Raw genomic sequence first — 23,752 nt, 5'->3', positions numbered from 1 at the left:
AACACTATTGTTGAATGACAAACATACAGCTACTATACTACAGTATTTGTTCATGATATTTAGCATAGTCAGAATTAAGAATGACACTGAGGCAGTAAAACTTGCTCCAACTTTCCTCATATACCCTTCAGACCCTTCTGGCCAGATTCTAGGCGTGTTTCTCTTAACTTTAATATCTAATGATCCAGTTTCTTAAAATAATAAAGAGGTCAGCAAAGACAGACGTGTTTAAAATATTGTGCCGTTTTTATTTTTGTGTAAAAATCACACAGCTGCTAGTTGACTCTGCAGAGATACAGTACATCCATGCAGTTAAACATCTAGGATCCCACAGCCAAGAGAGAATGAATTAAATAGAATATTTTTCGCTGTTAGTCAGCAATTAATGCAAATTTACATATGAGTCCAAAAGTGTGTATCCTATACAATATACAACACAGATCTGGGAGCAAATAGCATTCAAAATCCCATCAAAGACTGATTGCTTCTGCCTGCCTGGATTGCCTTTTGGGTTTAGGGCTGGGGAGGGAGCTATTGTGCTAGCAAACATAAATCAATCCCACATTAAGGTGTTTAATAGGGTTTTAAATGGTATTAGTTCCAGGTCTGGAAACAATACAATGCACACACACACACACACACACACACACACACACACAAATGCACACACTCACACACACAGAGTACATCATTGTCCTCAACAGCAGAAAAAAGAAGGCGAGCCTTGATGCAACAAGGAAGAGTCAGCCATCGTGGAAACCTGAACGCCAGTCGGGGGAGTAAGGCTTTATAAGAAGACAGGAATACACAGGAAGCTCAAGGGGAAAACCATTATATTAAAAAAAAAAAAAAAATCATAGGAGTGACCCAAACAAAACAGTACGGCCAGTACTGGCACAAGATCCTTTCCAAGTTGTACAAAGGAAATACATTTCCAGTGGGTCATCCTTTTTTAATCTTAAAGCATTTTCCTTTTTGGAAGGATCAACATGCAGTTAAAAAGAAAGAAAAAGTTCAAGGAAAGGCAGGACATACAAATAAAAAAAAGAAAGACAGGAGGGGGTGAAGTTACGTTCAAAGTGCAGCTGGGTCATTCAGGTCTCCCTTTCTGTTAACTGGTCTCTGTTAAGCTTCATCTCGCAGATTTCAGGTGAAACAGCTCTAAAAAAAAAAAAAAAAACACCAATCTTGCCTTGAGTTTACTTCCCTCTGAATCTAGGGGGTGGGGTCAGTAAAAAGAAAGAAACAAGGCAAAATGAACCCAAACATACAGTAGATGGTGTTCTGGAAGATCTACGATACAAAAACCAGAGTATACTGTTCACACAGTTGCTACTATCATAGTACAAACAGCTAAGTATAGTTGGTGTGTGGAGATGTATCGCCCATACTTGCATAGTGCCGACTGCCCGACTGGAAAACAGCTGAATTTTTACACCATCAACTACCTGCACCATCATTTTTGAATCTCAGGATGTGTGTTTGCAGAACAGGAAATCACAGGACAACTTCTCCCTGGTCGGCAACACAATTCTTCATAAGCGCCGCCTCCTGCAGTCCAGCAGCTGGAGAAATCTTCAGAACCTTCAAGTGAATTTCAACTCAACGCTGTCACACGCAGATGACGTTAATGACTGAAAAACTGCAGCGACCAAGAATAAGACGTTTTATCAGAAAGCTGAAATGTGAAGCCACAGATAGGTGTAAAAGAAATGAAAGAAAAGCCTGTAAGAAGCTTATTTTTCCTCTTTAAAACAGCCTAAGTGGAGGTGAGAGAGCAGAGTGACAGTTCAGTCATACAGCATTACAGTGAAACCATTCACTCACATCAATCCCAAAATGCTGTAACAAAGAAGAAAAAGAAAAAACAGAGACAATGCCTTCACTCATACTGTCACCATCACACACACATGTACTTCAAGGGGCAGTAAGAAGGTGGTGGGCTGAATTAGCCAAATAAAGGCATCTCACACACACATATACACACACACACACACACACACACACACACAAGTCCTGTCTAGAAATAGCCCAATATGTTGAACAGCGAGACCAACCACACCAAACTCCAGTAAAAAAAAAGTCACCTCCATACGGTATTTGTTGTTACTGACAGATATCTGGAGATTCCTGCTGTCGACATGTCGACATAGAGGAACAGTGTTAGAAACACTGACTGATGCTTTTTTCATTTCTGTATCTGTATGGATTGAACAAATAAGGAACAATTTGCTAAGTGCAGAATTTTAAAGGTGCTGTAAGCTGATTCTTGAGCTTTGGATGGAGCCAGGCTACACATTTCCTGCCGCTTTAGTCTGTATGTGTGTCTGTTATTTCCCCTCCATAAATGACTGTTGTTTTTAACAGAAACGTGGTGTGGCTGTATCCCAAGAGAGAACAAACTGGTGCTATCCTGAAGTCAGTCACTAAACAGGAACACAAACACTCCTACAGACACCCACAAACACACACACTCCACCTTTCTTCTTCAGTCAGTTGGAGAGTGATCAGACACCTGCAGCTGGAGCACCCTAACCACCACTCCTAACCATTTCTTTGTCTGCTATCTTCCTCACCTTCACCTCTCTTTAGAGAAACTTGAAAAGTGCCAGTTCGTGAAGTCCCCCCACGCTCCTGTCACCTCTTCCTTTTGGCAAGACTGTGCTCTCAGGTCCTTCTCGTTCATGATTGATAAGTGTAATAAGGACGATTAACAGAGGACGCTGTGGCAGGTCGGAGCCTTCAGGGAAAGCCAGTATGATGGAAGGCAGGAGGGAGGAGGGGGGAACAGAGGGGAGAGTCACACCGGGGCCGATGCCTTGTTTTGGATTAACAGCCGAGTTTTCTTGCTCATATTGGTTAAAGATGAGAGAAAGGTCTGAGCTGTTCCAGTTGGACTTCCAGAGATATCCTCTCTTCAAGCAGATCCTAGAAAATGACATTACTTTTTTAGCCAGAGGAGAAAAAGTGAGAGCACAAAAAGAACAAGTGCCTCTTCAACAAACCTTCAGCTGCTGCTGTAGTTCACTGTTTAGACGTGCCAACACGGTGTTCGTTTCCTTGTTCCTTCTGATTGAAGCTTGAATTGCCTTTTTGTCTTTTCCTAATGACCTAAAAACACACAAATACACATACTTCTTACATGCTGCATACAAAACAACAACTTCCATTTAAGAAAACCTTCCTAAGTCGTCTTAACTAGCCGAGTTTCCCACCTGGGGATGGAAGGCTGAGTTGCCAGGACAGCAGCTATGACGTTTGATTTCTGCAGACCGTGCTGCTCGTCCTCCGGTCGCAGCTCATCTTCAGATTTTAACCTCCGACGTACAGGTTTGGGAGGAGGAGCTAATGGGCCAGACGAACCCTTGGCCTGATGAGAAAACAGTAGGAGTTTTGTGATGCTCAAACAGCCAATAGCAAAAGCTTTGACATACTAATAAGAAGTGTGAAATCCTAAAATGTTTTTTTTTTAACATCAAGGATAATACATTTAATCAAGAATGAGGTCATCCACTGTAAAGTCATGTTCAGATTTCCAGAAGATGTCGACATACAGAGTTTATGGTGACGGAGACTCTCTCATCTGCTTGGCCGTCACTCTTCACTGTTCTTAAAGGGCCAGCGCCCTCTGACGCCTTGTCAACCTGTGGACACAACAACAACAAACAACATACATGTTAGTAAATGTTTTCTTCACATGCACAACAGCTTTTCTGACTGTTAAGACCTTGGATTGTTGTCAAAACAGATTTACTTTACAAAACTAAACTTGAACTAAGAGATTAGGCAATAAATATACTTTAATTTTTCTTGGATGTTGCCTGACATCTTGCTATGAAGTTAAGACACGCAGTCTTTTTTGCCACGAACGACTAACCATACAGTAAATAGAGAGACACCAGTCTTAGTAAAGGCTTACCTGTCCCACTTCAGTGTGTTTGTCGACCTCTGGCAGGCTGGAAGGTTGTTCAGAAGCAGCAAAGGCTTGGAACTGACTGAAGTCTGCAAAATTAGGCTGCTGAGGGATCTGCTGAGGGGAGGTGGTGGTGAGCACCGCCCCGCCTCCTGGAACAGCCTCTGCCTCTACACGATGCCCAGTGAGTGGTACTGACGTCTAGTAAAAAGAATACACAGCATTTCTGCTCCTGCTGACAAAATAATACCTTTGGATGGATTATTCAGAGTTGAATTACACATTTGACTGTTGGTGTGCGTTTTACCTGTGTCGGTAGAGGTCGTGGAGGCACAGCAGGCGGGTAAGCTATTGCAGACTGCTGCGGTTGACCTGCAGCAGACGTGGCAGCAAAGGTGCGATTCATGTCCAAAGACGAAGAGCGAGAGTGAGAGTGAGAGGGTTGGGGGCGAGGTGGAGGAGGAGGTGGAGCTACCACCTTCAGAGCCTCTGGAGACGTACCCGACTGCGACCTGAACACATACATTTAGAGATCTGTATTATGGATTCGATTGCATACTTTAATTCACGCTACAGTGTAAATCTAACTGGAAATATGGCTGACAAAAAAAAAGCACAGACGCAGTGATCCAACAGGAACAAGAAGACAACAAATACAGGTAACTATTCATTATCAAGAACAGGTGGGAAATCGATATGTGGTACGTTTTTTGAAGACCCATGTTTCGCCTACTAGCTCTAGTTTTTCACATCATTTAACACTGACATTTGTGATTGCTGGTTAAAATTAAACAGCAGGTCAGATTTCACTAACTAACTCTAAATACATGCCTTTAATTAAAAGGAGTCAAAATGACTGTGTTTGTCGACATCTGGCAGGTTTGTGTGCTCTCTGAACAGGCTTTAATACAACAGCAGTGTTGTAAAGGTTGTATATGTGGCAAATAGAGCAGACTGAGTGGAACAGAGGGAGAAATTCATCCCTGCTCAGTCAGATCATCCCAGTTAAAATGTTATTGCCATTTGATATATAAGCTGTGCCGAACGCAGTAGGTTGTTTAAGTAAGTACTCAAAGTATCTCAAAATTGAGAAAGGTAGATGGCAATTCATGTACGTGATTTGATAAGTCAAAAAGAAGCAGCCAATTGTGCCATTCAAGAGTGTGGAGCCTGGTCACTTACCTCTGTCTTGTTATCGGCTCCTGGTCTGAGGTGAAAGAGTCTGAACTGCTGTAACCATCACCTTCACGAGACACAATAAAAGACTTACAAACATTTATCATAATGCAACACAACAAAATGACAACACTGAATGGCTGGACTTTATTACTAATGTAATAATAGTGCATCTGATACATAAGTAGCTCAAAATGTATTCTGATTTATGTCATCATGCATTTAGCTCTTAACACATCATTTAAAAAAAAACACTAAACTGCATTAGTAAAGCTTTCATTCAGCATGTACTCGGAAGTGGCAGACTTTCCTTCACTCACCTACAGTGTTGGCGGCTACAAACTTCATGGAGGCGGGCAGTTTGGTTTCTTCTGACAGTTCTGGGGGTTTAGCGAGCAGAGGACTGGTGGGGTGGTTGTGATCTGAAGGACCAAGAATAACAGGAAAGTGTTGATTCTCCTGAAGTCAGCTACACAGGACATGATAATAACAGATGGCAGTGTCTTCTGTAGCAGAAACCAATAATTAACTTCACCGCAAAACATTTCCAGAGCTTGTTTATGTATAACAAAGTGCTGTTTGATTATGTTTAATGACATATTAGTTCGGTTTACTGTTCACAAATGGTGACCTTTGGGTTGTCATTACCTGCCTCACCATCCAAACTCAGCAAGGCCCCATGTGCTCTGACGTGTTAAACATGCACTGTCATCCTAACCATACCGTCAGCTCTCGGTGCTGTCATGGTATTTACATGTCATGGCTTCTAGTGCAGCTTTACATTATTTTACATATTAGCTTTAAATAATTGTAGTCCCTTTACAATGGCATCCATAAAAACAGCAGTCAGTAAGCAATGGGAAACTTTGAAATGATCGTTTGGACAGTGAAGCAAGAGTGTGTCTCACCACTGCCTGTCCTCTTCAGCTCCATCTCCTGCATGTGGATCTTACTGGGTGTCATCCGGATGGGAACTGGATGGACGATGGCTGTGTCCTGGAGGATAGACAGGCAAACAGTCAGGCTGTGAGACAGGCAGCTTTATTAATGGGGAGATACAAGTCTTGCAGAAGGATGCTGTGAGATTTGTGGGTCACAAAACCATTTTACTTAGTGCCCTAACCCTGCCTGTCTACTGCCACATGGCTGAAGGTGACACAAGGTGATTCAGGACTTTTTGGAGCGAGATTGTTGACATGGACCTGTGTAACTACAAGCAGACACTCTTTGCTAAATATGATTAAGAATAAATTGGTAGTGGTCTAGTTTATGCAAGTATTTCCTTGATACTGTTATATACAGTACCTTCTCCAGCTGTTTAGAAAGACAGGCAATACTACTGTAATTATACAAATCCTATCTGATGAAGACTCTAGATAAATAGTACTGTATCTGTACCCCACTTATAACAATAAAATGCTACTCACACTGATTAAACTACCTGTAAGTGACATTTTTCCTTTTCTGAGTACATTCACTCTATTTTCTTCCCAAAATACCCACATACCTCTGAGTGATATTGTGCATGATGTTTAAATGTAATGGGATAGTTAACACTCCTGTCTAGCTACTTTAAGGTAAGGAACTGATAACCACTTAAAATATTAGGGAAAATTTAACAGATACGTTGTATGCCATTGTTTAGGTTGCGCTCAGTGATTTCTGCCTTGAAATACTGCACCTCATTTCTTTTATGTAAATCTTTAAATGCACTGGTACTGTAGGAAAAAAACAGTGTAATCCATGTCATCCAACAGAAGCAAAGCCAGCCAAATCACAACACACACTTTTCCACTGCTGATGCAGCAGACTGCACTTTGAAGAGCATCATGCACAGAAAGAGAGAGAGAGATATAGAGAGAGGGCGAGCAAGAGAGTGCAGAGAGAACCAGAAAGGGTTAATATTTGTCCATTAATGGTGAAACCATGCACACTATGTGATTGACTTACAGGGTCAGCTGGTGCAATGTTAGAGTCAAATTGGGTCAGAGTTTGTGAGCTGGAGGAGCGCTCGCTAAACGTCTCCCACTGCTGCAGGAGACAGACAGACAGTGAGAAAAAACACGTCAGTCAGCCAGTGCAGTGACATCACACGTATACATCATCAGTCTGAGCCACTACCATTCGTAATGCAACATCATCAGTCATCGACAGACGACGTGGTGACGTTACATCGTCAGTGGCATGGGAAGAAAAACTGACATCGCTGGCTTTCATACAGAACCGCCACAGTTTGAGAAGTGAGAGAAGAGGTGCTGAATTATCAGTAATTATGTTTGGTAATGAAGAGAATGAAGTAGCAATCAACTCATGATGAATCAGGAAAACCAATGTCACTTAATTAACCCTCACAAATTATTTAAGACAAATCAAATGCAAACACAGAAAAAGCAAACACGAAGATTATCTATGTATGAAAATACACTAAGTAATTGTGTTTGTTGGAACCTCATTGCTCTGGTTCATCTCCGGCCAGGCCTGGTTGAGCGAAGGCATGGATGGAGATTTGTTTGGGGTGACCTCCACCGGGGAGGCAGAGTACACAACATCAGCAGTCGGCTCCGGGACTTCTGTGTGCAACACAAAAAAAAAAACAAAAAAAAAAACAGACACAGGTCAGATTTCTTCACAGCAACATAACCCAATTAATGTCTCGAGGCAATAAACTAAATGTGAAACCAGGTGCTGCTGAATCGTGAAAGAGGATCTGAAACAACTTCCACACACCTTTACACACCGGAATAGAGAGAGAGAGAGATTTATCTAATGTTCTGAAACAGAAAACGTGACAATAATGCCGACTTTACACAGCGACTGATAGTGTGCTGCAGTGGATTTAAACTTCTCTCAATCTCAGGAACGTGCTGCCTTTTCTTGCTGCTCTGACAATATTCGAAAGGTATTAACAAATTCAGCGCTGAATAAGTAATGCTTAATATAAAAAGTGAGCTAATGAGTGGATGTCATTAAAATGGCAGCGCAGCCATAAAATACAGCACAAGCAGATTTATGAATGCAGTCACTGAGATTAATTTAACTTACAGGTTATATGAGACCTGACGTTGCAACAAAGACAGAGTCTAGGTACCTGCTGAGTCATCCAGGTCAATCAGCTTTGGCATCAGGCTCTCAGGCAGCTTTTCAGGGAGGTCGTAGCCGTTCTTCCTGGCCACAACCAGATGGAAGGCAGCACAGAACTCATCCAAAGTCAGTGCTCCATCTTTATCAAAGTCTGATAGCTCCCTTGAAACACAAATTAGACACCGGTGAGTCTAGAGTCCTAACAAAATGCATCACAATAGCAACAGATGTCACAACAGGAAGCTAAATAGATGAGGTTTACAAAGTCGGCTGCTCTCTGGTTTTATCTTCCTGACATTGTTTTAAAGGTTAACTTCTTCTGCTAGTTCAGATTTAAGGGCCTTGTACAGAAGTAGAAATCATCAGTATGTGTAGCAGATGGCCCACTTTCACACAGAGGTGCTGTTCACATTTATAAAAACATCTATGTTTGATGCTTCATACACTCAAGTTCACATTCAGTTGCTGTTAAAAGCTGGTGATACCTGCAAGTCCTGATCAAAACAAGTTACAACAACCAAAACGAAGGCTTGTTCCTACACAAATAAACCTGCACGAGTGGTAAGAGGCAGTGACAGTTGTTTTTTTCCTTTGTAGTAATTAACTGTTTAATTATACAGGAACTGCAGGTTGCTAAACCAGGATTCCAGTTGAGAAAAGATACAATCAAACAGTTGATATTTTAAATGTAAGGAAGTTACATATTTATTAAGTACACAGAGCACAGACAGACCACCATACAGTGCTTCTAACTGTAAACAAAACATGGATGTTGTAGTGTTTATGCCTAACCACAGGCAAATCTACCTTCTTATAAGGAATTCAAAGACATGTTTTAAATATGCACATAAATTGAGAAATTTTCTTGAGCTACAATCTAACGTACGTGTTGGATGAGTCATCTGAACAGGAGAAGCCCCTGAATAGCAGTGATGAACTGTTAAAGGTGATGGTCCATTAACAGTTGGACAGGAGGCAGTACATTAAACCCCCTTAAAAAAACACAGCAGAGACAGCGACAGAGCGTCAAAATAGTAAGAACTCACCAAATGTGTGACAGCTCTAGAATCGGTAGTTTTGATTTGGTGAAGAACTCTTTTGCTGCTGAACCTGGAGCACACAGAGTGAGGATGATTAAACCAACCACACTTTACAGAGAGCTTGTTTGTGTGTGTGTGTGTGTGTGTGTGTGTGTGTGTGTGTGTGTGTGTGTGTGTGTGTGTGTGTGTCCACATTTTCCTACCGGGTATGAAGCTGGTGAGGTCTGGCTGGATTGTTTTGAACTGGTTAATATAATACTGTCTCTGTTCATCCGTGATCTTCCAGGGGTCATCGTAAGCACTGGACTGTCGCTGGATCTCGTTAGTCGTTGCTGCTGAGGCCACTGTTCGTATCGTTGTGCTTTCCTATGACACATGTACAGAAGCTCTTAAGAAAGTAGCACTAAAACATGGAGTAGATGGGAAAACAGAAAACCATCATCTGATCCCATCTTCTGAGCAAAATCTCATAACAATTTTGGAAATTAAATAAGAACATATAGGAACCCAAATCAGCATGTAGTCTATCTAATATTAGCCACTGTGGACAGAGGACTTTCCAGTTTTCTGTTTTGTCTGAGCAGAGTAAAATAAGTTGCTTGTGTTTCAGTCGAGCAGAGCTGCTAGATAAAACACTGATATAAAGTGCTGGCAGATGTTTGAAGGACAATGTGGTTAGTTTGATATCTGATGTCTTATGTTTGCAGTGTCCGCTGGCGCCTTGCTCTCTGATGATGTTTACAGGCATAATGAACACAGCCTTTTGCAGAGCCATTCTCATAACTTGACAATCTAAATTATTTACTTATTGCTTTAGATTCTTTAGCTCATAGGCAGGATTCAATGTTTTTAAATGGATGCTCATCAATATGTATGTTTCTTTTGCCAAGTCAATTTGCCATGGTGATAATGAGGGTCTGTTGATCTAATTTGCCCATTTTTATAAGGGTTAGAAAAAACTGAATGTTTGCTTGGCCGCTGAGCAATTTGAAGCCAAGTTGATGAATTAACAAGCAACAAAAAAAGTTTTTTAACATATGCGACTGTGACAGAAGCACAGCGCCATCCTACCTGGACTGATGAGGGATGGATTGCTGGGTGCGTGCTGGATGGCGGGGTGTCTGCTGTGAAGCTCACCCAACTTTCTTGACCTGGAGGAGGAGGTGAGTGGGACGACCACATGCCATCACCAGATACTGGACCTGGAGGGAGAAGGACAATAAGGCAAAAAATAAATAAATGTAACATGGTGAAAACAGAGAAAGGCAGAAACTCACTGTGTCACTGTAAACCGACATGAGAGACCTTTGTGCTGAACAAAAATGATCAACTGGTAATCAAACATGTTTACCAATACATTTGTTGCAGCTCTACTTAATGAATGTGAATGTGACATTACCGTTACTAAGTCTGCTACTGTTCAGCAGTATCTTTTACCTGTTTGCGGTTCCCTGAACTGCGTCCACACGACTCCAGTTGCAGCCACCACCGGCTGTCTGTCTATGTTTCCTCCGCTGTGTTGTCGCTTGTGTTTCCTCCAGGAGTGAGGGGAGGTGGGGGGAGACTGGTGTGGAGAGACCACCGGGGACGTCGGCTCGGGCTGGTACCAGATATAAAACAATAACTCATATGAAATATAGACTCAGTGGGAACTTTATTAAGGTAGTCCTTCCAATCTGATGTGATTCACTACAACTGTAACTGAAAGGCAATAAGGTCTTGTTGTGTGTGTTGTTATTCAATTCTTGTGTGTCAATTACTGTACATGTTTTAATAATGGCCCTTTCATGCAAGTAAAAGGAGAAAACTAAACAATAGATGTATGATTCAATATGATGTGGTCCCATATTAATAAAGATAAAAGTGAAACTTATGTGCAAGTAGAGATGTAATAAGAACAGACATCTTCATGCAGGCAAATATCTTTTTTTTTTTTTAAATGTTATTGTGAAACATGGTGAAGAAAAAGAAGTTTGGCGTGCAAAGGTTTTTCCACTGCCGCTGTATTATGGTTTCACATGTTATGGGTGTGAGGCTTCAGACCTCAAATACTACAAGATACTGATCTACAACATCCCACATACAAGCCGATAAATGCTGCTTCAGATGTTTTTTTGTTTTTTTTTTGCTCATCACAAATATGGGATGTTCAAGCAACCAGCGAATAAATATGTCAGATCAACATATGCAAACAGGCAAAAGCTGCAGATCACTGTAGAACTACAGAACTGACAGGCGACACTGCTGGTTTCAGCACAGTTCAGAAAGTATTAGAACTAATCAGACAGGAAAAGCACAGGAAATGCAAGAGTAGTCCAGTGAAATATCTCTAGTAACTGCTTAGTTCAGCTGCTGACGGAAATAAAAAGAGTGTACAATGTCCAACAAAGGACAGATAATAACTGCCTGTTTGGATGAGTCAATACCTTCATTTACATTTATATTGCACAAGTAGAAACACAGTAGAAAGAATAAGTAAATAAAGTTTTTGCAATTAACCAGGGAATGTAATCTGATCTTCACTAAAGTTAGAAATCTAAAGATTTTTATTTATTTTCAAGTCTTGATTGAACACACCGTAAACCACCAGTCATTAAAAACCGGTTTCACAAACTTTTTCCACCATCACTTGTGTGTTTAATGGGTGTGTTCAATAAACACATGAAAGAACTGTTTGTGTTTTATCAGCTTAAAAATAGTGCGCAGTTATTAGTTAGTTCTAACTCGTTTTTTTCTTTAATGAAAGAATAGGCACTTATAAGAAAAACAGCCCAGAAGTAATGACATGATGCTGCATGGCTGCCACATAAATGAGGCACCAGTGCAAAACAACAGTATTAATGTAAAGGTACACAGGCAATAGTTGAATTACACACCTGTGATTCTATGCTTGGTGCCAGGGGTTGGATGACCTCGTGGACAGGAAGTGAAGTCGATGATTTCTTGTTCTGATGACCCCTGCCTGGTGGTCGGGGCATTACTGCCGTAGCAGAGGGTGGGTACAACCCCTGGCTGTCCGTGTCCTGGTACAGCGCTGCATGTCTCGCCTCCGCCTCGTTCTTCCCCACCACGAACCTGGGCAGCGGCAGGTCCTTCACTGGTGAGACAGAAATCCATTCAGAAATTTAGACGGAATATTTGTTTCATATAGATTTTCAAGACCTAATGTTGAAAAGCAAGCTCACTAGCCATTACAACTGTCAGATATCATCAGCGATGTTATATTTTTGCTGATGAGGTTACTTTTTAGGTGCAGCCTCTTTCCTTCGTCTGCTCCCACTTCAGTTATTGCCTCCCTATATTGCCAAAAGAATGAACTTGTCATAATCAGCTGTTTGTAGGGAGTGCGACAGCTGCAGAGTGTCCCTTTCAATACGAGCTGGGCGCCTTCCACAAAATGAAACATGCACTAAACGCTGGTCTATTAAAGACACTAAATGGTGTGTTTGTTTCCTCTACAACTGATTTGCATGATGCTGAATGTCAGAGTGAAATGGTAGAAATGGAACCAACCCTTACTTTTGTTCCGTTGTGGCACTGACAGCAAAACTATTTTTACTGTCACACATACTTTGTGACTTGCCGCTTTTAGCTTCCAGTGTTGTACTGAATATATTTGGTTTGTACACTCCCCTCTAATCTGCATCATAAAATTAATATCACAAAACATATAAATGCAAGTATGAAATGAATAAGACGAGGCAGAAATTAGTCCGACAGATGTAACTGATTTTCTGATCAGCAGAAACAGGTTGCAAGCACAATATTGACATATCACCTTTTCAGTTGATAGGACCAACTATTTACCTGTTTACACATCCAACAGTTACAGTGCACCATTTGGTTTAGTTTGTGGACTAGTGCATATATTTACTTATATTTAGCTCTGTTTTGCTAAAAACCAACTCCTAAGGGAAATATATGGCCCTTAACTGCTATATCCATGATCATTTTCGATGGGTCCATTACTATGAGCAACTTTATACACACACCAATTGTTTTGACACTCATTTTCTAAATTGTTAATGCAAGAATATAGAAAATAGTAACTTTAAGGTTTAGTATAACCACAGGAATATAAAAATAAGCAAACAAAACAGACTGAAAAATGCAAAGCTCCAGTCTGGCAGTGCTGACATGTACACCCAGATATGATGCCCACAGCGAGCAAGTAAAAAAGAGAAGCTACCGAGCTCATCGAGTCAATGATAATAAATTTGACACCATCAAATGCATTTGCCTGAGTGAAATTATCTGTGGAAGAGTGACAGACAGGCAAACTATTTCTGGACCCTTTACAAAAAACAGCAAAACCTCTGGGTTTGGACAGAGAAGAAAATGTCAGTGAATGGTAGCAGACCAGTACGTGCTACAGACTGGCTTTAAGAAAGCACACAGCAACTAAATTCATATAAAACTCACACTGAAAGTGTGAAATGTTTTTTTCCCCTGTATGCTTGTCCTTAACCTTTGAAAGTTTGAGATCAGGGAAGCTCTGCGTTGTACAATCACTTTCTATTCAATATCTCTGCACGACTGCAGTGTCTTAAGACTTTCTGAAAACACAAAGAAAAGGAACATTTTCAACCATGTCCTACCCACAATTCACTGCATTTACATCCACTTTAAGATTACATGCCCAAATCTAATAATCATCACACAGTACATTGTGCCTGTTTGCTTTAAGGAAGCTGCCTATGGTGCTTCCTTATATTTTTATGAAATCATTTTAACAGCTTTGTGTTGCAATAATTCAAGCCAAAAAGGTTGTTGACATGTTCAAGCAGTAGTCTCAACTAACCGATTAAGAGGATTTATTTTAAATAGCAAGTGATGTGTCTGTAGACATTATTTACATGTATCCAAAAGGTTTAATAAAGAGTATTTTAAATAACTCCCGTTTAAGTCTTTTGTTAGATACTGTGGTAGTTAATTTAATGGAATTTTTCCCATTACCTTCTGGATTACTGCAGGAAATAAGCTCTGTGAAAAACAAGGGTTTATGCTACAAATTGCACTATGGTCACATGAATTCACCTCAACCAAGCTTCCAACTTGTAATTTGACTTACTACTCTCACCTTTTAGCACAACCTGCTCTTCATTAATTCATGCATTATAATTACAAGTGCACGAGAATGAAAACCTGTCAACCTCTGTAGTGCCAGCCACCTGTTAGCATCCACCTTTTTTAAAGACATGTAAAAGTTTAAAACATTCCAAGTGTGTTATTTACTAACTGTTATTATATCACTGAATAAAATGTGATGTACATGATATAGTTTTTAGTGAAACTTGCCCATTGCGCTGTAAAGTGACAGCATTGTCTGAGAATCAAAAAGCTGCCTAACAGTGACGACGATTGAATTCTCAACTGTAGTCTCACCTGAGTTGAGGCTTTCCACCCTCAGGGGAAGCCCAGACTGGGCAATGGCAATAAGCTTGAGAGCGATGTAGAACTGGCTCCGCCCGAAATGACCCAGCCGAGTGGCTCCACATAGCTCTGTGATCTAAACCCACACACAAGGACACAGAGGAACAGTTAGCAACCTTGTATTCATTTGAAACTGTGATATGAACCATTACTCATACAGACAAGAGAGGACGTAGCAGTCTGCCCTTGAACTAGTCATCATATTTAACAAATTCAACATCGGAGTTAAACAAGAATAAGGAACAAATAATGATTTAAGATTTGCTCGAACAAGAAGGCAAACTGTATTTTCCATCAGTGGTTAAAGGTTAGTTAAAGGTTAAAGCCAACACTAAACAGTCTATGTAAAATGTGCATACACACAAATCATGAAGCTTTGTGAGCTATGTCTTGTTTTCGTTGTCAGATGTCCAGTGGGTTTCACCACTAATAACCCTGATTATCACATATTTTGTTGTACTTGACGTCATGCGGAGCAGCTTTTGTCCAAAATAGTAAAGAGGGCTGTTAACATAAAATGCATCAAAAGGTGCGTAACAGGTAATGCATATTGGTTAGAAATATTAAAAATGTGGGAACATTAGGAACCTGTTGATTATTCATTCCTTGTGAGTTAAACTTTCAAACATTCAGATGACTTCTCAAGCGTGAGGTACTGAGAGACATAACATTGACAGCCCGCCACAGCTGACTGATCCCTTTCTTGCTGACGCATGACTTATTGTGAGTATGTGTGAATACAAGGAACCAATCACTTCTCTTAGCCTGTTACAACATGACACTGTAGCTGAATGTGTCTCACAGGCCACAGTGGTGCTCAGTGCACATTTTGAAAGTAGAGGATTGCAACACTGCCCAATTCTTCCACCACACATATCCCCTTGTTGACCTTGAAAAGGATGCTGACTCACAAACTGCAAATACTGGCCTGCTGACAAACCTAAAGTCACAAGAATGGGCTGCTGCGGCTTAATTGGCCACTCATAACTCGTGTTAACAGACAGAGGGGGGGAGGTCTGGATGGGATTATAGGTGGTGAAGCCACAGCATGAATAATCTGACAACAGGTCCATGTATTTATGAAGTCTCTGTTAGAAACAGACTCTTCAGCTATTAATTATTTGAGATAAGTTTAATTTGGGACACAACTTTTATTAATTGCATTAACAAGTGGGCGATGGGGCAGTGATCTGCAACTCAACCATGTCAGAGCAAACCAGTGATGAACAAACTAGCTGAATAGATAAATGTTAATGGAGGGAGGTTGAAGGATATGTGAGCATCAACCTGAAGCAAAGAGCTGAACAGGACATGGGTTGTTGTCACGTTGTGTTTATTTGAAGCTGTTAAACACATGCCCACAAGAAGATAATTGAACAACAGATGTATTAGCTGACCTTTTATATATATATATATATATATATATATATATATATATATATATATATATATAAGAGGTTTGTGTGAGTGGACATTTACAGCTAAGGCTAACTATGTGACTTGGCTGCCTACTCTCCTGGCTCAGGCTAATATTAGCCAGAAGAAGGTGTGTCCTTTTGCTGCGCAGCTCTGCTAACGTTAACCACCCAGGCTAACCAAAGCAGTGCTGGCTGACAGGCCAGCTCTGACAGACGGGCAGGTTTGTAAAATCAACAGCACACCTCACAGTCTCACGCAAATGATAAGACTTTCAAAGCTGGCAACGTGCTGACGCTAGCTTACCTGCAGCACAACTTCGCTGGGTAGCTGGGCCGCCCGGAAAAGGTCAAGAACTCTCCCATTGGAAGCCACTTTTTTGGTGTTGTCCGTGTCGCAGTGAACGAACAAATCCGAGTAATATTTCTGCTCGACATCACTCAACGTTAGGCTTTCCATCGTAGTACCAAATCGGACCTGAAAACCAGACTAGTTGGCTGTTGATTAGCCCTTAGCCAATGGCTGGGGCAGGATACAAAAATGGGCGAGACTTCAGGATCCCAACTTAGCTAGCGTCAGTGCAGCAGCTAACGTTGAGGTTAGCTGTATCAATGATCCCAGCGCGCTGTGTCGACTTGTTGTCTTCTGATCCCACTGTCTGCAAAAGCCTCTAATTGTGTCTGCTGATAAACAGAGGCGATCACCACTCACGCATTTAAATAAGGGACGCTTTCATACAGTTAATCACTTTGTTAACTTGTTGGGCCAGCCAAGCCAACAGCTGGCTAGTGGAGCAGCGAGCTAACAGCTACCTTGAATCAAAGTCAGTGCTACTAACGGCAGCGTTAAGCTAACTAGCAAGTCGCAAAGTGCGTCCACCTCCTCAGCCCGGACATCTATCTCGATAATCTCTCGTTACGGCACTTCTTCTCCCTGTAATCCGCTACTGGGTGGTGTTTCTGTGTTTCGCTTGAAGCACAATCCTCTGCGGGGCCGTTAGAAGTAAAGTTTCGGGGTCTCTGGGTTCCTTCCTCTAGTAACCATAGCCGCCATTCCTACAGCCAGCATCAAGCCACTCAGCGTTAGAAGAAGACTTCCGGCACGGGGTTTCAAATTAAAAGCTCCACTAACATCCATTTCAACCACAGTGGAATTAAGACACAACTCAGTTATTACTTCTGCACAGGCCCCATTTATTCCTTTAACGTGTTCTCAGTTTGCAGGAGCTATGTCAATCATTGCAACTTCACATTATGTCTAATTTATGACTTATATTCTTACTTTTCTGTGCCTGTTAGCCACTGGGGTCAAAAATAAGAGCAGGGCGACTAAATGTTAAAATATATCACTGCACATTAAGCTTCTATAGTTTATTAAGTTTGACCACAACTGGTCTTCTTCATTGCAGTCAAATACAGTCAGACAGACTCTACAACTCTAGGTCACTTAACCATGCATTATATTTGTTTAAGTGAGCTTATCTGTCTATTGTCTGTGAGCTGCTGGATGCCTAAAATCTCTCTAATCACAAAATTGTTTGAAATATGCACTACTGAAATGTGACCATGTGATCATGTGACGCCAGTCATTTGCCTAGGGGCCATGTTTGGGAGAAAGTTTCCATAGACTATTTTCCCCCTACCATTCAAGTATTAAGCGCTATTGCAGTCAAAGGTGGATCAGCAACTGTTCTTTGAGCTACGAATGTGTGTTCATTAATGGTGCCAGGAAATGACAGGGGTCCTTTAGTGATAGAGCATTTTACCTGACAGAGGGGTCTTGTGCAATAACATGTTCCTAAATACATTTTTCATTTGCTGTTGTTACCACCAGTGCTGTTAATGTGAATAAATCTGTAACTGTATTGTTATGGGATACTATAGGACTATGGCCTAAATAGATGTTTCTTAGCAGCAAGGTTGGGTTACCAAGGTGGCCAGTGCTTCTGGACAATGAGTGAGTTAACTGGATATACTAAAGCATATTTGGAATAACACACCACTAAAACACTAATTGACTGACTAAAGGCATTCAGTTATTCAGCTATTCTTTCATGGAATAGTGTGTGTGTCAAATTGCAACACATGAAACCCAACGGCAAGACTTACAATAATAAATCAAACTCTTTATGTTTTTAAAATTCAACAATCATAATGACGAAATATGATGTTAACTGACCAGACCAGATGAAGTTTTAACCTTTGTTGTGAAGGGAAACTTCCGGTCTGATCTTGTGTGCGTTACATCAAACTTGACGTTTTGTGACGTCACTGGATCACGGTCAGAATCACCGCGAGCTTGCTTGGCCTGCAGGGACCCGGATGAGTAATTTCAAAATAAAAGATGCATAATAATCTCTCTAAAGGTAAATAATTTCTCAGTTATCACACATGTTTCTGTCCGTTTGGGACATTCACAGATGAACCTGTAGTAATGTAAGGAAAATGAAAATTACTACCAGTAAAAGTGTAGTCTGTAAACCTATTGCAATGCACGGTACACCCTGTGTATGTTAATGCTGATCTATTTCATTATTGAAATAGTTTATCTGTTACACCTGTCATGGAGCTGCTCTAGTGTAAAGTGTGCTAGATCCTAACCTATCTTATCATTATCTTTTTTTAGGAATCTACCTTATTGTGCTCGCAGTGCAACTGAAAAGATAAACAACAGAAACATAAAAACATTCCATAATACACAACATGCAAATATGCAAACCATAAAACCATCTAAAACAGATGATGCTTTAAAGTATCAGTGGTTTACCACTTAACATTTGAATAGGCTCAGAGAAAGTGCTACTTATAGACTGCTCACATTTCAAACGGGTTTCCTGAAACTCCTTCCAGGAAGTTTCAGATGCTGAACTTTGTTAAATTAAAACAGTGATGTGAGGCAGTGGCTAAGATTGACTGGTTGGGATAGTATACCACCTAATTTATTAAATGTGCATATTTAGAAATATGCAACAGGTAGACACATTAAGATTTACAGAATCTCTGGATGGTGGTTATTAATTTGTCCAGGCCAAGTAACAAAAAAACCATTCAGTGCACCAAAGTGAATAACTTTAATCACATCTGTTAATGCACAAATTGGGTATTTTCTTGTGATATTTTGGATCTTGGCGTACTGAACATGTTTATCCAGCTTTGTCAGCCTGGTTCTTGGATAGCTGGGAAAGGTTACTTGTTTTTTAGAGGCAGGAAAGCAGCACATCTTGCAGCCTTATAAGGCCCAGTGGCCGTGAAGGACTCACGATGTGTCACGATAGAGTCAGATGAGAAGTATGGTGCCTTCAAGTGTCATGGGAAATCTGGGCACAAACACAAAACACAGTCCACATTATGACAACCTATGGCTGCCCTTAGGTAGCAATTCATTATGGGGTTGTTTAAGTTGACTGGGTTAGAGCAATTTATCAGCACACATGTATTTTCAATTTATGTTTTCATCAGAGAGGACAACCTCAGGAACTGTCCTCAACATGGATATTGGATTAAGTTTTTCACATGTTAACATAGTTTTTTTTTAATGTGAATATGTTTAAATTTGACGTGTTAATATAACAACCTTTTGGTTATATTCCATTTGTGTCCCTGTCTTTAAATTTCTGGACCCTCCTCTGAAACTAAAAACTAGGCGAACTCTGTGCCGCTTTCTTCCAAGAGGAGAGTGTGTATTTCCGAGCAGACCTGAACTCAGCAACGTTATCCCCCGGTGGGTGCCGATTCACGAGAAAGTCGTCCATCACCTCACTAGAAGCAAGAATAAGAAGAAGAACCCCGTCAATATGTAGGTGTAAATGTTCTTTTTAAACCTGTTTCACATTGACATTTGTTAAAATAGTTTCCATAATATATTACATCGGTTTATCGATGTTAGCAACTCCTCGTCCTCTCAGCGGAGCGTTTGTCTAGAAGCTAACGTTACCGGCGAGTCCATATCTGCTGTTTAATGTGAATATAATATTATAACAAAAGTCAGGAAAGACATATTTGAGGTGTAAACACGAATCCCCACCCATGAAATAATACACATCACTTAAATTCAGTGATTACACCAAGCATTTGTGCATTGTGGTGGCTAGCTTCGAGTGCTAACTCCTTATTTCCGCATTAACAATCCGCCCTGTTCATGTTGCAGCTTGTTACGTTCAACTGAAAACTGCACAATCAAATTCCTAATTCACCTGTAATCTTTATGTTAGTGCTACCCACTATATTAACGAATAAAAATGCATTTGCATTACTTTTATCACCGAAATAATACTACTTTTCTAAGAGGAGAAAATCTCAGCCCCAGCCTCCGTTCGCTATTCTCACAAAACCGGATTTGCCTGAAACATTATCAAATACAGACCCGAGAAGAATGAAACTTATTTATTTAATTAGATTATAGTGGAGCCCTGAAACATTCGGCATTGAGTTAATGATCATACAGGACTGAATTCAACCCAAGGCGGTGATTTTACATTAACAATGTTTGTCCAAAGTCTCCATGATGCCAGTTAGAAAAGTTGAAAATAGTCTAGAATGAATGCTGAATTTTGGGTTGTTTGTGTACCAAATTACTTATCAAATTAGTTATCTTGCCATAGTGAAATATTAGAGATATTACAGGTCATATAGGTTTTGCCAGGAGTAACGCAGACATAAATTTTCACAATTTGGAACGTGGTTTATGTGAGAATGGACTGTATGAGGGATAATTGCACCCTTGCCACACAGTGAATTAAGCAGATCTATTGTCCATCCAACATGTTTATTTGATTTTCTTTTTTTCTTCCTAGCAACAATGAATGTCGCTCATGAAATAGATTTGCTGGTCCAGGAGATTCAGCGATTGGGAAGTAAAAGTGAGTCCTATAATCCCGTACTGGAAGTGTTTTTATCTTTTTGAAGACTCAACATTGAAAAAACTTTTGAATTGTTTATCTTGGATTCAGAAGTCTCCCATGAATTGAATGAATCATGAATTAATAAAGTAATAAATCATAAACATCTGACTCCAGTAGCTGTGATATCTCCCTCTTAGTGAGTGGAATATATCTTTAATTAAAATGCTCAGATGTGCTCGTGCTACCTTTTATAATGTCAGTAATTGCTGCTTTTCTCAATGTTAGGTCATTTTCAGTAAATTATATTTGCACTTCTAGTCATACAAAACAAGCACTTTATTGTCTGTGTTTGCATCATATTTCCACATTTATAAAAAAAAATAAACACATCACACAACAATCTCTAATGAAAGTAATAGTGGTATGAAACAATAAATTCATCATATCTTTGTTTACTTTATTTCAGATGCTGACGGTCAAACCAGTGTGAAGTTTGGAGTGTTGTTTAATGACGACCGTTGTGCCAATATCTTCGAGGCGTTGGTGGGCACGCTGAAGGCTGCCAAGAAGAAGAAGGTGATCAACTTCCAGGGCGAGTTGCTCCTGCAGGGCGTTCACGACAATGTTGACATTATCCTACTCCAGGAATGAGGCCAAAGTTTGGATCAGATGGTTCTCAACGATTGTGGGCTTTATCTGAATCAGTGCCCCAGCTTGTCACAAAGCTCCTGTTTTCAACTTTGCTCATTTGCTCATTTATAATGGTTCAGTATTTGAACTCAAACACAATGACAATACATGTTAGACCTAACAGCATATTAACGGACCCACCTGGCTTGTCTGCATATAATTTCATTTAATTTCAGTGTTAAGATTATTTTATGGTTTTCACGGGCTGAACAGGCACTGGTATAGTTTCATATTGTGAAACAGGAAAAGTGATGTTTCTCTATTTCTCAGGCGCTGCTGTTTTTTAAACCACTGGTCTGTAATGTCATTTTGATACACTTTTGAGACTGTAAACGCACAAGTCACAAATGCCACACTTTGCCTAATGCATGCATTTGGGCATTTTTCTTAAATATTACAGTAAAGCACAACCAACTGCTTCTCTTTGTGTTGACATACTTGTTTCTAAAGCTGCACTATGCTAGAAAGACTTCATTAACTAAATTCATATCACATGTAATGAGTATTTTTAGGTTTACATCTGGTGCAGATTGAAGACAACAGGCAGTGTGTCCACTAATTGGTCATTCCATTTATGGTTTGCATGAGCCATTAATACAACCTATTTGTAAAATGATGTTACTAGACCAGTGCTTTTGTAAATCTAAGACCAGTTCCTTCACAGAAGCTACAATCAAAATAGTTCTATTTAAGAAGGAATTTTACACATTTGAATTTTGTACCACAATGTGCTATAGTAGTTTTAGTCCATCTTTTTATACGTGTTCAGTAATTCAGAATTTGCCTTTGTAAGAAATACTTGATGAATGTATTTCTTGTGGATTTTTTATTTATGCGTCATTACAGGGTGAAAAAAAAGATACATTTTCTTATTCTCAGGACCAACATAACCAAACTATGTTAAATAACTGTCCTGTGGCATAAAGTAGGTGTCTTATTTGTCACACAAGATATGAATTTATAGTTTTAGTATGTGTGTGTTTGTGCTTTTTATTCTGTACTGTAGATGGGATGATACTTGCAGATCAAGTGTGTTATCCTTCTATCTGAGAAATTTATCACTTGCAAAGTCAGAAATATGAAAAATCTATGGGGACCCAAAGAGGTACATTTTTAAGAAATAATGAAATAATTAACCTAATTAACATTTTCCAGGTTTGTGATTCACTCATACAAAAAAAAAATCATAACTTCCCTGTTTATCATGATTCACTGATAAATAATTAGTGATGTTAAATGACAATAAGTAATAAGCAGTTGAATTTAAACAAAGAACCTCTAAAATAAAGCAAGCACCAATTAACATTTTATACTTAAGAGCCACGTTTGTTTTTAATTATATGCATTATCTTGTTGGTAATTTCACATCGTTTCTTCATGTTTTCATTTGATTTTTGAATTTTCTTATGTTTACTTACTTTTGACCACTTTGGGTCTCCATATTTATTAACAACTAAAGATATTTAGGTGGAAGAGGAAAGATTTTAAAGGTTTTAAAATACACCAGAAGGACCGACCTTTTGCCTGAATGTAAACATCGACTTCTCACAGTGATAAGAAGTAAATTGTCAGCCTTGTGGAACCACACTTTATCTGCAAGTTTCATTAGACCACTGTCACGTTCACTGCTGTTGAATCACCCTAGCTCAGATCGTTTAAGTTCAGGTGTTGGGTGTTAGTTTAGGTTTGACTTGAAATATTTTTTTCTAAACGATATTCACCTGATCTCTTGGTGGCATACATGAATCAAACATTTGGAGACCTCAAGAGAATGAGTTCAACCATATTTTAATTATGAATGAAACTGAAATGTAGTCCAGTGCCAATACCTCAAGCCATTTTTGTGAACTAGTAGGGTGCCTGCATGATGGGTTCAAGTGCGTCATTACTGTCTTTTGTATTGGCAATATACACATTTCTAAATAACAGAGGTTTCTGCTACTGTGGGATACCCACCAAGAAATAAAACATTCACAATTGAAGTCTTGAATCAGCTTTTTCCAATTATTCTTAAGAATTTTATTAGTAATAGAAAAGTGACAATCTTGGGAAATGCAGGGAGCTCCTGTATATATGTTTTATTTTGGTCAGATTAGCTAATACTCTTCCGTGCTGGGATCACAATATTTATGTAATTGGCAATGGTTTTAGGGGATAAAGTGA

At 39.8% G+C, this 23,752-nt stretch overlaps 2 protein-coding genes across 4 annotated transcripts; one reads left to right on the top strand and one right to left on the bottom strand.

Moving 5' to 3' along the window:
- Positions 1-225: 225 nt before the first annotated feature.
- Positions 226-17,142, bottom strand: reps1 (RALBP1 associated Eps domain containing 1). Of its 3 annotated transcripts, XM_026341412.1 has the most exons (19): positions 16,366-17,142; positions 14,596-14,719; positions 12,087-12,307; positions 10,648-10,810; positions 10,282-10,412; positions 9,414-9,576; positions 9,217-9,280; positions 8,178-8,332; positions 7,538-7,659; positions 7,040-7,120; positions 5,998-6,085; positions 5,410-5,511; positions 5,096-5,156; positions 4,221-4,425; positions 3,920-4,114; positions 3,555-3,644; positions 3,216-3,370; positions 3,006-3,111; positions 226-2,928 (listed from the first exon to the last, which is right to left on the bottom strand). In XM_026341412.1, exons 1-19 carry the CDS (start codon positions 16,516-16,518, stop codon positions 2,860-2,862), a joined length of 2,448 nt encoding a protein of 815 aa, XP_026197197.1. In that variant the 5' UTR covers positions 16,519-17,142; the 3' UTR covers positions 226-2,859. The 3 variants fall into 3 exon arrangements, with proteins under 3 accessions (XP_026197197.1, XP_026197198.1, XP_026197199.1); XM_026341413.1 differs by lacking the exon at positions 7,040-7,120; XM_026341414.1 differs by lacking the exons at positions 14,596-14,719; positions 16,366-17,142 and adding an exon at positions 12,454-12,550.
- A 2,604-nt stretch (positions 17,143-19,746) lies between these two features.
- Positions 19,747-23,579, top strand: abracl (ABRA C-terminal like). The gene is made up of 3 exons (XM_026342017.1): positions 19,747-19,854; positions 20,852-20,917; positions 21,366-23,579. The coding sequence occupies exons 2-3, from the start codon at positions 20,857-20,859 to the stop codon at positions 21,548-21,550; spliced, it is 246 nt and encodes an 81-aa protein (XP_026197802.1). The 5' UTR covers positions 19,747-19,854; positions 20,852-20,856; the 3' UTR covers positions 21,551-23,579.
- Positions 23,580-23,752: the final 173 nt, after the last annotated feature.

Source organism: Anabas testudineus, chromosome 24 (genome assembly GCF_900324465.2).
Source record: "Anabas testudineus chromosome 24, fAnaTes1.2, whole genome shotgun sequence".
Taxonomy (NCBI): domain Eukaryota; kingdom Metazoa; phylum Chordata; class Actinopteri; order Anabantiformes; family Anabantidae; genus Anabas; species Anabas testudineus.
This window is presented reverse-complemented; position numbering and strand designations above follow the sequence as displayed.